Source organism: Ixodes scapularis, unplaced genomic scaffold (genome assembly GCF_016920785.2).
Source record: "Ixodes scapularis isolate PalLabHiFi unplaced genomic scaffold, ASM1692078v2 PGA_scaffold4__175_contigs__length_147842914, whole genome shotgun sequence".
NCBI lineage: Eukaryota > Metazoa > Arthropoda > Arachnida > Ixodida > Ixodidae > Ixodes > Ixodes scapularis.
In genome coordinates, this window is record NW_024609879.1 from 82,042,454 (window position 1) to 82,058,183 (window position 15,730).

The 15,730-nt window shown below is 41.9% G+C and overlaps 1 protein-coding gene across 1 annotated transcript; it reads left to right on the forward strand.

Moving 5' to 3' along the window:
- The first annotated feature begins 4,773 nt into the window (after window positions 1-4,773).
- LOC120844515 (antimicrobial peptide ISAMP-like) lies at window positions 4,774-15,363 on the forward strand. Its single transcript, XM_040216326.1, has 3 exons — window positions 4,774-4,820; window positions 12,053-12,119; window positions 15,280-15,363. Exons 1-3 carry the CDS (start codon window positions 4,774-4,776, stop codon window positions 15,361-15,363), a joined length of 198 nt encoding a protein of 65 aa, XP_040072260.1.
- Window positions 15,364-15,730: the final 367 nt, after the last annotated feature.

Here is a 15,730-nt window from a genome sequence, read left to right on the forward strand (position 1 = left end):
GATGTACGCTACATCAATTTCTAAAACCAAGCAGGCGCGCCACACACTCTCTCTCTCAGTCACGCTTTTAGCGAAAATCACGAACGCGAAACCAGCATCTAACTCTTTTTATGAAATCCCAAACACGGTCACGGTGTCATCTCTAGCGCCACCGCGATCGCGTCCCTGGCGTCCTCTTCTCTCGTTTAATTATCTTATAAAGCCAGACATACAAAGAGATAAGACAAACACGGTTTTTAGAGACCTTCTTCCTTATCCGCGCTGTGAGCTGCTTTAGAAGATAGATCCCATGCACGGGACAGGAAACATACCCTGAATGACCGCCCGTTGCGGTCGCAACCACGAAATTACCAAGCGGCTTCCTCGGTATAGATCTTGAAGGGTCACGTGATTTTTTTCCCAGATTCGTTCATGCTGCATGAGTCGTCAGGTGCTCTCCCGAAAATTAATTGCGATATGGCTTCTACAAAATATGACTTGCTTCTCCAACCACTCAAAAATATTTGAAGGGTAACCAAGCCCCTTTGAAAACTTCGACGAAATCTCGTACCTTTCAAAAATTGTTAAATGGTACATCAAGACCCTTCTAAAAACTCGGTGGGCCCCTAAACGGCTCTTCAATAAGGGAGTGGTTTTAATCGACGGATCTTGTTTCCTGCATTTTTAAGCTTAACCATAAAAATTATTACTTAGTTGCACTCAAGCATTGTTACTTGGTGTTATTATATTTTGTTTTCAGTTGGTCAATGTACTATCAAACTAATTCACACCGAATATGTGCGTTAATATGATTATTCACCCCTTCATGATAGGCAGGGCAAAAATAAAATCGTTTCCCTGTAAAATAAATTCTTATTCCAAAAGTATTGAAAAGTATAAACAATTTTGTCGTGGCCTTGAGTACGAAGGCTCATCGATCTTTCTTTTTACTGTTTCATTGACGTTGGCCCTTTTATAAACACTTGAAACTATGCTGCAGTAAAATAGAAATCGGGGTATACTTTATGACATAAAAAAGCATATGACGACGTTGAGCTCGATAAGTAAAGAAATGAGCCTGGAAGAGATTCATACTCGTTTAATACGATAAAGAGATTTCACCACCAATCACTCACTTAACGTGAGAGGGACCACCATTTCCAAACCAGCTTAGTTTCTTTTCAGCCGCGATACAGATCTTGTATGTCAACGGAGTGCGTCATGTGAGAAATACAGATGAAAGTAAAAGAGAACCTGTCTGCAGTAGTAGATTCTGCTAAAGGTCAACAATAATGTTTCTTCTCGGATGTTGGGGAAGCTGATCCTCAATAGACACAGTCGCACCTGAAAGAGGAACAAATCTGAGGTGTAAATGTTGGGCCCCCACGGATAAAGGATTGAATGGTGATGATTAATTGTACTATATTATTAAGACAACCAAAGACAATTTAGTTATTAATATTTCCGCTTATTTAATTTCATGCGTCCTATGACCAGGATAATTCTGTGGACTGAAAATCGGTTAGCACACTGGTAACGTTCGCTTCAATCACAACAAGCCTAAAATTTATGAGTATGTGATCTATCTTGACAGAATATTTGGACTTTGCATACCGCGCTTTTAAGGTTTGAACACCTTCTATATCAGATATATAATCCTTTTTGAACTGCAATTGAACAAAAATTCATGACTTATTTTATGGTACGTTAAACCGCTCTAGATGGCATTTAGTGTAAACTAATCTGGCAGTCAGCCACCGAGAGGTTAGCCAGTTGTTTCGGGAAATATTTATTAGTTTAAAAAAACGAAAACTAAAATCAAGCTGGTACTTACGAGACCAGCACTTACACATGAGAGTTCAATCAACAGGTAATACAAAGTTGCTTTTATTGAATGCTTATACACATTTTTTTTCTACTTTGCTTGCCCATTTATAGCTTGATGGGGAATTCCTTTCTCCATTTCCTTTCGTTCGAATAATAGACGAGTGCATGTGTTCGCCGTGGTAGGGGTTGCACTGGGATAATGTATGGACGTTATAATTTCTGTCCACCGCATTAGTACCTGGGCAAAGAGTGATATATTACAATCCATGAATTACGACAGGTCACCTTTAAAAATGTTTGATTAGAACAACCATCTCTTCCAGTTGTGATAAATTAACATGCCACAGACAGCCGACAGCAACAATAAAAACAATGCGTAATGCAGGCTTCGCCGCGTTACCCGAACAACGCACGAAGCTACATAGATTACGAGGCACGAAATCTGCTGCGGCGCCTTATATCTTTTCTGTACGCTATGTAAACAACAGTGATGATGATAACTCTAAATGCGCCCCCACAGTTTGCGCACCGAGCAAATACACTTTGGTAACCAGACTCAAAAAAAAGATGTCATGAGACACACGAGCATCAGAGACGCATTGGCGGTATATGCTTTCAAAGGAAGTGGTTATATATGCTTAAAATAGCGTAAATATATTATGTAAGGTAACGCCACCCGCACATAGTGGTGACACGGACATGATTACACCGGCCTTGTGAACGCAAGCCGGTTCATTGGGAATTTCACGGTAAGCTTTTCCCAAATCAGCTTCCTGAAAATCTTAGCAACCCGTACAAGTTTCAAAAGAATGTATGTAGGTGCGGTGCGTTGAACCTACGGAGCAGGTGGGTTTGCGGGTATTAATAAAGCAAAATAAACCGGAGGAGAGGCACTAATGAAGGTGCTAGTGTGCTAAAAAAAAACAAAAAACATCACAATACCGAGGGTTATTTGGCTGCGTGGGTTAATAAAGGCAAACATCATGACCGATATTATAAGGGGCTCAAAACTTTAGACAGCTTAAAAAACTGAGCAATAAACATTGACAGTCCTGTAAATAAATATTATCGAAAAGTGATCAAATCTATTAAGGGTGATTAAAGTAGGGGCCAAAACAGCAAACAAGCATAAAAGTTGGCTTATGGTTGAAACAAAAGTGACTCCTGAAAACGCAATTTAATTATTTTTATCGAAGATTTTAGGGTATTTAATATATTCTCAACCGGCATTGCTTTTCTAGAACTACGAAATTTAAAATTTTAGAGGTCACTTCATTCTACCAAAATGATTTAAAATTTTAGAGGTCACTTCATTCGTGTATTAAAAATACTCGGTATAGAGTCACACATTGCTTCAAGGTAAGTCAGATATAAAAGTAAGAACCGGCGCAAAAGTAGCGATGAAATATCCTGTGTTGAAGCGAATTTCATTTGTGGATCCGGAGTAATGTAACACATTTTATTATTTATATAGACTGGAAAGGTGATAGGTTTAAGCGCTTTCTCAAACATCCAGGTTTTCCTTTATTTCTTAGTATTTTTGTTTATTAATAAGCAATTCACACAAAATTCAAACAAAATTCTAGGTAGCGCTGGTATAAGTACATTCACCATGAATTTATATACAGGGTGTTTCGTTTAAACTCGAAGCTATTTTAGAAAAAAGGGGTGAGAGTTAGACGAGTGCTGTCTTTATAAAATATTTTATCAGCCTTGGCGGGCACTATATATAAGGATATAGCCGCCATAGTAAGTCGGAGAATAAACAAAAATGTGATAATTAACTTCGTTTAAATAACGGGTTTAAAGAACACGTAGTAATTAGATGGAATTTACTACTAGAGGATTTTTTTCTGTCGCCTTGCGCGCTACCGAAAAAATCCGCCTGGTCCGGGCACCGAAGAACACGAGACCTCTCCATTTCTAGTGATGCCCTCTACAGCTAACAGGCGTTGGACGTCAAAAGAGCAAGGAGGGTTTATCACCTGCCACCAGTCTAACACCAACAAGTGTGAAAGGCTGCCATTTAAGGTTACGATTATAACGCATTTAAATGTAAATGTGCAAGCGAGTTGGACAAGAAAGTTGTTCAGTTCTCTTGCATTGTGTGCGAATGAGAAGAGCGAGCGGGTCATCAAGTATTTGTGCTGAGGCAGACGAGCAATCTGCCCGCGCTGTCACAATATTTTAAAATCTACGACTTTTGTATATTCACAGTTGGTCGCACTGCCTAATCTAACGCGAAGACTATTAGAATACCTTACAGGCCGAGAACGGCAGGGAGATATTTCAGTTGTCCCGCCTAGCGCGAGCTTTCTACCCTTAGTAACAATTCGGAGTCTCGTGATGTTCAAGTGTGCACTCACAGTCAAATCACAGCAGAATGCAACCTGTGCGTGCTGGAGGCCGGAAATACACAGGAGACGCCCTGCAGTTTTCGTCCCATTACTAACTCTAGTATATTAGAATAAGCCCATGCACACCCCAAGACTTGCGGGACATTTTTAAGTAAACGATTTCTTGAGCGTGTAGAAAGCAGGCCAACCGACGGCGTCCATTGCAATATGCGTAAATTAAACATACCAGTCGCGGTTAACAGATGTCGCTATACAATCGAAATAGCGGTGCCTTCGTAGTACAGTAGCGATCGAAGTCCAGAAACTCCGCACATACGAAATATTTCCGCAGTATACGGTAGAGTACGTAAGACTTAACTTGCAGCGTTTCAAAGTTTACGGCGCAGTATATAAAAGGTTTGGTTGAGGACCAGGGATGAGATTGCTATTTAAACGGCATTCGCGAAGACGGCTTCTATACTCGGCGACAACCTTTTGTTGACAATGCAATGGAGGGTACAGGCACGCGTTCTCTCCCATTATCAGCGATGAATAAAGCTGTGCGCGGGCTCTACTCCTCTCCACTGCACTCCCAAGAGAAGTTGTAGCCTAGTATAATTGCATAGCGACAATGCGTGTACTCGCCATTGTCATCGTATCTCTGCTCCTTTTACAAAGGTAAAATATATGTGCACGCGTACAATTATAAATTTTATACTAGACATTAGTGCTGAATGAAAGAGAGTACCCTCATTTTTTTACAGGCCTGTTTATGTTGTGGTTATTTTGTGCGTATCCTATAAGTTCTTAAATTTTATTTCGATTCACTCAGGGCAATGAGTGATCAGTGTGATATTACGCCTTTTAGAGCTACAGACGTTATGGCTTGGACTAGGGGGAATATGGGCGCTTGAATAGTCGTGGCACCTGATCCGTGGAACTATTCAATTTACACCAAAGTCGCAACTATTGAGCTTTGTTTGCGTTTCTCACATCTTTTAATGTCTGATATTCTCGCGTATATGTTACCACTCATCAGACACAGGATCGACAATATTCCAAACAACTTGTGTACGTGCCTTGATGCTACGAAGCAGATTGGTGTGCGGGTATGTATAAAGCGAAATAAAGCGGAACAACGTGACAAGCAGAGGTGCTAGAGAGCTAAAAAACAGCAGAAGATCAAGGATTATTGGACTATGTGGATTATTCAAATATGAACCGATGACCGATATAATAAAAGGTACAAACATTTAAAGAGCTCCACAAAAATTAGGGGTCCGCTATGTAGTCATAAAAATAATTTCAATCGAAAAGTAATCAAGTATTTGTATCAAGTATCAAGTAGACAAAAATAAATTGTTCGTTTACAGTTTAGATAAAAGCGGCTCCTGTAACTGTGCTTTTTTTTTCTTATTGAAGGTGTTCATTTTATAAATGTGATACTAGGTCTTGTTTTTCGGAACTACCGAATATCGGAATTAAGAGGTCAATGTATTGGTGCACTACATTGACCTCTATACGCGGTCACACATAGCTGGAATGTAAATAAGATATCTCAACTGTCACCAGAGTGACAATAAATTACCCTGTGACAAAACGCAGCTTTTGCGTGTTTTTTTTTCCGTAGAAAGGGTAATATAAGATACTTTAATATTCAACTGGTCTGGAAAGGTGATAAGTTCAATTGCTTTATCTAAGAGCGCGATTTCCCTTTTGTGTTAAGTGATTTTTTTTTTTTATTAGAGCGATTCGAACACAATTGAAATTCAAAATATAACTTTAAATAGTTTTTATGGTAAAGAATTTTTGCCTTGAATGTAAACACAGGGTGTTTGACTTAAACTCTACCAAGTGTTTTATAACAAGGTGCTGATAGTTAGGCGACTACTGTCTGTAAGTATTTATCAGGCTTGGCGACATTATGTGATGGGATTACCGTGGTGGGTATATTGACTAATCAACACAAATTTTCTAAATAAAATTGAAAATAAGCTTTCTCATAGGACGTCTTGCAAATCTAGTATCAATTCCAATTACTATTAGTTGCCAGACCAATTCAAATACTGTGTGAAATTTTAATCAATTTCAATATTATATTTGACAAATGTTCACCTTTTCTATCCCGATTTTAAAAATGCACTTCAAAGAAGCGTCGCAAGAACTCCTCACACTGACGCATAGAGTTGTAACGCGGTCGTTTAAGTCCTGTCATTACTTGTGATGGGCGCACCCACCTATGCTTCGTTTCGCTTTAAATCCAGACATAACCGACGACAGAAGCTAATAAGACCACTCAAACAACGTCAAATGTGCACCAGTATGTTGGCGGTCATTATGTATGTGTTCTGTCAACGCTGAAACAATCATGAACAAAAAGACCTAGTGAGTTGCGCTTTTGGCGCTGTTTTATTGGTCCCCTTACCTCGTAGCGTCGGCTGCGGCAGCAGGGAATGTTAATTGGTGCATAGGTTACGTGACGGCAACTTTGACGCAAAATTTATCTTCGAAACTGCAACATTTACGATCGCGCCGTCGCGAAACCGGGGGACGGTTCACGAAGAGCTGCCTGCCGCTATAAAAAGCCGTGCCGTGAAATATACACTAATACGTACCGCGCAGGTGAGTCATAGGGGCAAGGTGACATAATAAATGGTGCTACTCGTAACAAGCAGTCGGACAATCAACTAAAATAGAATATAATTAACGTTTGAAATATTTGAAATAACGATGGTTCTAATTAAAAACTTTTGGAGCATTATCAAAAACCACGCGTTATTAAGCGTTATCAAAAACCACGAGCGCGGGTGAAGGATAGTTGATCGCTAAATTTACCACTCGTAGAGCAACAGCGAGGCTACCGGTGTGATAAGACGCCCGCACGGATTTTCCGTGTCGTGCAAGTAAGCACAAGCGTAGTGGGGCCTCGACAGCTAAATGTTTTTTACCGTTTTGCACTCCCACTTGCCAGGGACGAAGTACAAATAAAGATTACAATTAAAAAAGAGCAGTTGTGTGGTAATGCACGGTGTAGTATAAGCAAAGCTGTTGCACGTCTTGGTGAACTCGTTTGACCTCTGTGTCGCGTTACGCATCCTGGGGTCTTCACGACGCGGTCTCTTGGCGTTGTTTTTTTTAGCACGACCGTCTCTGTTCTACCTACGACGTACCGCGAGACAGGTCAGCGTCTCCGCCTTCGCGTCCTTCAGCGTCCCACAACAGACAGCAGCGTTTGCCGCTTTGCGCCGTTCTCTCGTCAACCTTCAGCGCCCTTGTCGCCTGGAGCGGCTCAGGGATGAACTAACCATAACCTAATGCGCAGGCCTCTCCTTTTACAGGTTATTGGATTGATGGATATGGCTGAAGACTTTTAATCGGGCCGCAGCTTACGCCACTTAGCCAAAGTTTATTTTAGAAAATTGAATTTATAATTAATTACCAATTATGCAAAAAGTTATATCGTGATGTGACTGCAACTGTGCCCATCTAGCGCGAACTTCTCGAGACTTATACGCACGCGTGTGCGTATTAAATGCCGATCAAGGCGATTTTTATGCATTTAGCGTAGCTTTAAGATTTTACTTCCGGCCTCCGACGAGTACGGACTTGAAACATCGAGCTCCTTATGAGCGGTTTTAGCGGCCCAGCCTGGCACCGGCAAGAGGAACTCACACTCTCTTTCCAAGGAATACCAATTCGTTTTTACACCACTATCAAGAAGTTATACCGCTTTGATTATGTTTTTGTCCTACATGGCGATCTAAAAGCGAGGTTCTATCGTCTGCAGCACTTTCGGGATGCTCTAGCTCACTCAGCGCTGTTACCTGAAGTTTTCGCCCTGGGGGCGTATCAGTTCAATCATGTTTGGAGTCACTTCCAAGAGCGCCATGAGGAAAAAAGAATGTTTGTCGTAAGCGACTTCGAGGTCAAGGACTCCAGGTGCTTCATTATCGACCCCATCAACAAGGACACCCGCCTAAAGCTGTGCTAGCTGCTTCAGTTCGTCCCCGAGGACGAGGTCAATGCAGGCCCTGGCGCCCAATAGCCGAGTGAAAGCGTTCCAAGAAAAAGTTGTCGCGTCCAAGGATGCGCGGACAAGAGGGTCGATGACGAGGTCAGTGACTTTTAAGCTGGAACAGTGTGTCACGTCGGAAGACCTCCCCCAAACGTTTCGCATCGCAGGAAACCTGGTGATCGGGGCGATTCCGGCCAGGGCGTCGCTCTGTCTCTGGTGCCGAGCGGTGGCACTCAGTTCGTCGAACGACGTTTCATGGACAAATCGTTTCGTCGACACTGCGATGTTTCATCGACAGATCGTTTCGTAGAACCGAGCAACCACTCGTTTCATCGACAGATCTTGCGACGTTTCGTCGACAGCTGGCCCTGCCAGCTCCTCGCGACCTCTGTGCCTACGCGGCGCTCGGCCTTGTGTTGGATGGATGCATGGATGAAAGATGGCCGACTGGGCCAAGTATGGCGAACCAGTGCGCAGCCATCCTGCCTCACCGACTTCAACCATCGCAATTTCTTTTCTGCTTTTTTTTTTTGGGGGGGGGGGGGGTTGGCGGGAGGGGTTGGGGGGGGGGGGGGGGGGCGCCGATCGCATTGATTTTGGAACTTGCAATTTGTATGGTTTCGCTCGTGTCTTTGCCGGAACCTTCGGGGAAGCGTTGTCAAAGCCGGGAAGTTTTGTTCTCGACCCTTGTCCTTTCTCAAATTGTTTTTTTTTTAAACATTAGACAGTACGCGCTGGTCTTGACTGCTCCGCTTTTGGCGCCGTGATCGAGGTGCCTGTACGTAATCGAATACAACCCTTCGCTGGCTGGCCGCAACACTCCGACTGCGTTGAAGAAGTGGCAGGATCGTTTTTGGAGCAAGTGTATCTTTCCGCGCGTCGCGTCTTTTAGTAGAATCCTCAAGAGCCACCTGAGCATAGCATAGATAGTCCACTCGTCAAAACACTGAAGCTCTTAAACAATTCGAAAACAAAAAAAAAAGAGAAAATGGCTTAAAATCAGTTTTTAAGCTAATTGGCATCTGGTCTTAGCCGGCAGAAAGAAACTTTGAAGGACACTGAGCATTCGGCTAGGTGTAGTTTACTTTTACGGTGATAAAACACATGTTGTTTTCTCCTTCAAACACCGGGCACTCAACGTAGTGTTCGATCAGATCGCATACGATTTTTACGATATCAACGTAGTGTTCGACCAGATCGCATAATGTTTTTAGACTTTAGCTTATTTAGCTTATGGATATTAAATGACACTATAGTTCTGCATATGCTCTGTCTGTACTGAAATTTCGCATGCGCATCAACCAATATGTGACCTAAGACCATTAGATTTGGAAGCCGCTCGTTTATGCAAAGGGCTGGGTCACGAACTTGCCCCAGGTACCTGTGTGCTGGCATCGATAAAATAGCAATTGAATGTAGCGTGTGAGGACCAGTCGGCTGCAGCCGACAGATCTCGTCTAGTGGTACTAGCGCCTCCAAGGCCTTGCACGTGGCGGCTGCTCGAGAGAAGCTATATAATGCATTAAGTTTCACATTTGATACTAAATATGGTTAACTTCTGTAATAAGAATAAATTTGGTGTAATGTATTATTTATATGTTACAAATCTTGTTTTTTTTTTTGCATTGCAATGTAGCTTTCCTTAGGTTTACTCGCGGGCAGCGAGCTCGCGGTAGTGAGAGTGTTATTGTTTTTTTTTTTTTTTGCTTTTGTTATGTATTATTATTTGTCATTGTTTACAGCCCACTATTTTGTACTGACCTTTTTAAACGGCCCTTAAGGATAAATGACGATGAAACGAGTGCGACTGAACAGTTTTTTCGCGTATAAGTCGCAGTAGCCAGTAAAACACTGCATCACGAACTTTTCCTTTTGAATAATTGAAGGTAACGAACATGCTTCATTTAAATTGAAATATTAGGGTTGTAATGTTGCAATGAAAGGCTGCAAGCTGTATTTTTGTTTAAAGATAACCAATATCAAGGAAAACAGCATTGTCCTCGCCCTTTTCAGCAACCCATCATTGGATCGAAGTTTTCTTTTGCGCCTACGCATATTTTCTCCAACACTTTTCTTTTTCTAGTAACCTCCGCTTCCATAAATGAGCATCGGAACTTGCAAATATCCGAATAGGCCGCGCACGAAGTCCTGCGCGCTCTTGCTTATTCCATGTGACACGGATGAGAGCGAGAGGATAGCGCAGTTGCTCACCTTAGAGAGCTACTGCGCTAGGCATTGTCTTCGTCATCTGTTATAAGCGGATGTACCTTAAGTTTCCGGCATTCCTTTTGGAACAGAAAAAAAAAAGTTTGTCGACGAAACGTTTTACGGTGGTGCTGTCGACGAAACGTCACAGTGTCGACGAAACCTGTGTCCATGAAACGTGTGTCCACGAAAAGTTGTCCACGAAACTTAATTCCATGAAACGAGTTTCGACGAAATGATAGGGACCCGGTGCCGAGGCATGGGCCACACACGGCTGGAGTGTCGTGGGACGCGCTGTGCGGTCGATCAGCCGGCGCTTTTGCCGCACCGACAGTCAGTGCGTGAAGACCGACGCCAGCGTCGCTGTGCCAGTGGTGAGCAGCGACATGTCGGAGTACTTCATGAATGTAGCTGACGCCCAGGAGGCCGCCGACGAGTTCGGTGGTGAGTCATATACAAGGTCATCGCCCCTTCCTTTGTTGAAGAGGGCGCCAGAAGCCAGAGCAGTAAAGAACGGCGTCTTCGATAGAGGCAGCGGTGACAGGTGACGTTGCTACTCCAAGAGGGCCTGCGTTGACGGACAGTAAGAAACCGAAAGCTGTGAACATCAACAACGCGCACGTCGGTGGTGCGACTGCGAAGCGAGCCCACTAAAGTGCTTACGATTGAGCAAACACCAGCGCAAAACCCTCTAATGGGCCTCCCAATCTTTATTGGTTCTACTTCAATAGCGTTACCCATTTTCCTTCGCGAGACCGCTTCCTACGTAATCGTTCTCTTTATACAAAGCGCCGCTTTCTTCAGTGTTTAGTTGTCGCGAAAGTTTAACGACGCATTATGAAAAAGTGCTATGCGCTAACTATTATGGTCTATGCGTTCCAGAGGGACTAAAATATCCTGCTAGTTTCAGAGGAACTAGAACGGGCTCCATGCTGCAATGGAACTAGAATGAACCACTAGCTCCACTGGAACTAGAATGTACTACTATCTCCAGTGAAACTAGAATGACCGACTTGCTACAAGGAAACTAAAATGCTAACATGCACTAGTTGAAATACCATGGCGGACTTGATTAATGGGAACTAGAATGACATTTTTGCACCATGTGATCTTGAATGGCCCAATTGCTCCAGAAAACCTAGAATGGTTGACCTGTGCCAGAGGAACTACCTGCGTTGACTTCCTCCAGATGAACTAGAGTTTAGACTTGCCCTAGTGGAAATGTAATGCCCGATTTGCTCCAGTGAAACTAGAATAGTTCACTTGACCCACTGCGGCTAGAATGCCGACGTGCACCATTGGAACTAAAATGCACGACTGGCTCAAGAGAACTAGAATGCCTACTTGTTCCATAGGAGCAAGAATGAACTATTTGCTCTAGGGGAACTGGAAGGGCCGACTTGGTCTAGTGAATTAAGAAGAACGCACTTACTTAGGTTAACTAAAAAAGGCGGTAAAACTAAGACATAAGCAGCACTCTCTCAGTCGGGCGATCGCAAAAATTTGGAACTATTATAACACAAAATAATAGGAATAAAAACCTGTGTTTCGACAACCCATATGAATACAATAAAAAATGTTCTGTATGTTTTTTTGTTTTTTTAATGGACTTCGTGGTATTTTGTTGACCCTGTCGAGAAGCTTATCATATTTTGCTTCTGATTATCAATTCATCCTTTTTATTTGTTAGCACCTACTATGTTGAGCCTGCGCCTACGTGGCAGCCCCATCCAAACAGACCAAAATGTGAAAGACCTGTAAGTGAACCGATTATTCGTGAGTTTTCAATAGACTGGCTTCTCCTCATTGTGACTGTAAGAGACAAGTTGGCGAAGCTGAAGAAACACGAGTATTGATATCCCTAACTTGACCACATGGATGGGGATGCTTTTTCACTCAAGTTTTTTTTTTTTTTATTATCTAATTTTTTTCGGGGGTGCGTATCTAGGCGACTTCAAGCTGTTCAAGCTACAATCTAAGCTACGGTGAAAAAACATAAACATACTTAGATTGCTGCCTATGTTAGGAGTTTGTGTATGCAACTTCTCATTGAGCTATAGTATCGCAGAGACAGAGAGGTAAGTTAACTTTTCCGACAGCTTCTTATTACATTCTCGCCCCTAATATGTGAAGCATTCTTTTGAAATATTTACCGTTGTGTGCCTTCAAATTTAAGGCTTCATTGTCTAAGGAAGTGAGTGAGAATACAGCCTAAAATAAGTGCATAAGTAAAGAATTGAGGCCTCTATGATTAACTTCGCTTTAAATCTATCTTTGAAGCCTCTATATTGTAAATTTAAGCATATATCTTAATGTGTAAAATGTTGAATATAGTTTGAGCAAGGTGAAGGACAGGTTCTTGTTTATCTAGTAATCTGCAGTGAAATTTTAGATAATGTGCGCGTGACTTCATGTTAAATTCAAACAGCAGCTTCGGCGCTTTCTTTTGCCACTGGTGTGTTCAGCCTAATCAAATTGACTGTAAATTTGGGCGTTGAATTTTATTTTTAGCAAGTGATTTCGTAGGGCGTTGAACATCATATGAGTTTTAAACTTACTAATTTATGGCCCTGCGGATATTAGATAGAAATAAACCAGAACTGTTTTTATAATATTAAATTTTGTTTATAAACAATATTTTGTTTATTATTATTATCAAATTTCAGTTATGAATGCCTCGATTTTAGAATTAAAACGAGTTAATAGCATTGTAAATAGCCAATGGCTTTGAAATAATAATATATCAATTATCACGTGCCTGTCCGCGTTTGCCTTTTTGTGTCAGTGAGCTAACGCGACTGCTTCATCGATCAAGCCAAAAGGAGAGAGTGAAACACTTGACATCTCTCCGGAAGAGAAATCGTTTTTACGAAAATGTGTCACGTGGCTCGCTTATATGTGCTGTTGGGCTTACTGAGGCCGCAGTCTTTACCTTTTGCCAAGTTATGTTAAGTGGAAGAGGGTGGAGTAGGAACACTTTTCAATATGCGTTCCTCAACGGTGTTTTACTTTGGTGAGTTGCAGTATCAGCCGTGTATCTACATTATAGAACAATTTTGTTTATACAAACCTATTTAAAGTTCAACCTCCAGCTGACTTCGCAGTTTTAAGTTCCGACTCTTGAAACTAGGTCTTCGATGCTCGATATAAAATATTTTGCGCTTTGAAACTCTATTACACCAACTTAAAATTTACTAGACCAAGCCATCAGGATTCAACAAATTATAAAGGCTTCTTTTTTGTTAATGATTCCTGTATCAGAGTTGATTCTTTTGTCAATGAATTCATTCCTTTGTCAGAGTCCTGGAAATGATTGTGCCGTGTTTAGTAGGCGCACTTCGAGAAAGAGCTGTTTATGGTCAACAGAACACTTGACGGCGGCAATGTCATAAGTCTAGATAATATCTACACATCAAAACAGAGAACGCAGGACACATGCGAATAGAAACAAACGAATAAGTGCAATCTGGTGTTCGTCCCCGACATAAATATCAAGCTGAAGCAGCGGTGCACACGATTATGTTTCCGCATATCAAAATTCGCGTGAGAGAAGCTTAAAAAGTAGATCTCACCGACCGAATCTTTGGAGGAACTGGAAAATCCACTCACCCGAAGTTCCTTAATTTGCGTGAACGCCGATTTTCCACGTCAACAACGGCCGTATATCTCTGTGTCGTAATTAACAGCTCTCCTGTTCACGCACCTAGCCAGTCCTTGTTTACTTTCCCTATACCCAATATCTGACGTCACTGCTTCATTTACCATCTTGGAGATACTTAATTTACAGTGTTTAACTGTGCCGGCGGTTGCGGTAATGAATAGAGGTGCAAAACAATGATGTTACTTATTATGCCTCACAATTTTAAAGCTGCATGCAGGCGTGGGCCCCTTCTGAGTTTTTGGAATTACAAAAAGTCACATATTTGGTTTTGCTACCGATCTAGCTGACACCCATGTGGCTTTAGTTCACAAGAAAGAGAGGAAAGAGAATTTCCCTAGACTAGCCCAGAACTAGGATGTCCATAGACTCACCCAATGCGGGGGTGTCCACAGACTCGTCCATTTCTAGGATGTCCCTAGTGCGGTATTAGAAAGAAAGAAGAAACGCTTCCGAAGTTAGAAGGTCTATGAAACATTGACGTGTGATGCTATGGGCGTCCTAGTCACTGTTGAACGCAACTGAACAGTTATTTTACAGGATGTCAACTGTCCATAGAAATCCACCCCTGCCATAAAATTACCTTAGACTTGAAATCACGGAAATAGCCATTCCATAGAACTTCAAGATAGATTTTTGTAGAGGGACACCCTATCGAATGGTGGGGCGTCTATTGAATTGGAGGCATAAAACTACTCTTATTAGGTAATGCAGTGCCACGGATACTCTGATTGGGTAATGGCAACGTACCCGTAATATAAAATTATCCCTCTATTACCCGTGATTGTGTGCAGGGCTTCAGGCGCATTGACAATTGCAATTCGTAACGGTCGTGGGACAGCTTTTCGGCGCGAAAGCGATCGCCACGATTTTAAAAGCAACTAGATCAGTACTCACCGCAAAATTGCCGTGTGGACTCGCCCTGAAGTGTTTTTGCATTCTCCAGTTAAATTGTACCATGCTCCATCACATGCATCATTCACAAATCATAGGACCTTGAAAATTGAGCCCTCTGAAAAAATGAAAAGGAAAGCGTAAGCTAAAGTAATTGTTAAAAACTCATGAACAGAGCTTGGTTAATTACACAACTGACTATAACGGGTATCTCTCGTATATAATCCGCCGAATGCAATAAACAGGCAGTGAAAATGGAGTACAGATATTCACGGTTAAGATTACTTATTTACATATTGTTATATTAATTCTTTTTTTTTGTTCGGTAAACACTGATTTAAAATATACATTTTCTTTTATTACAGTGCAAACAACCTCAGGAATGCAAGGCACCCTGTAAAAGATGCAACAACGGCTGGTGGGGTGACAGTCTGTGCAAAACAAGATAAGGCTGCATAAAGTGCGGGAATATCGGAAGTCTCGAAGAAACACTTGGAGACCTTTTATACACGAGCCATATTCCCAATAAATCAATCAAAATAGAAATCCTTGCTCAAGAATGTTAACAGCTCACCCATTTACCGGGTCCAGTTGAAAAATTTCGGGAATAATTGTGCCGAACCGTGGGACGAATATGTCACATTTAGTAAGCAACACATCCCTACTGAAAAGCCCGGAGAAACATTTTCTAGAATACGCTCTATCCGGATTATGGAACTGGAAAAATAATTCTCGATTGATACATTCTGGATATTCACAAAAGCTGGAAATTATCCGGATGGGTGTAATCTGGGAATGGTGCGATTGGGTGCTATC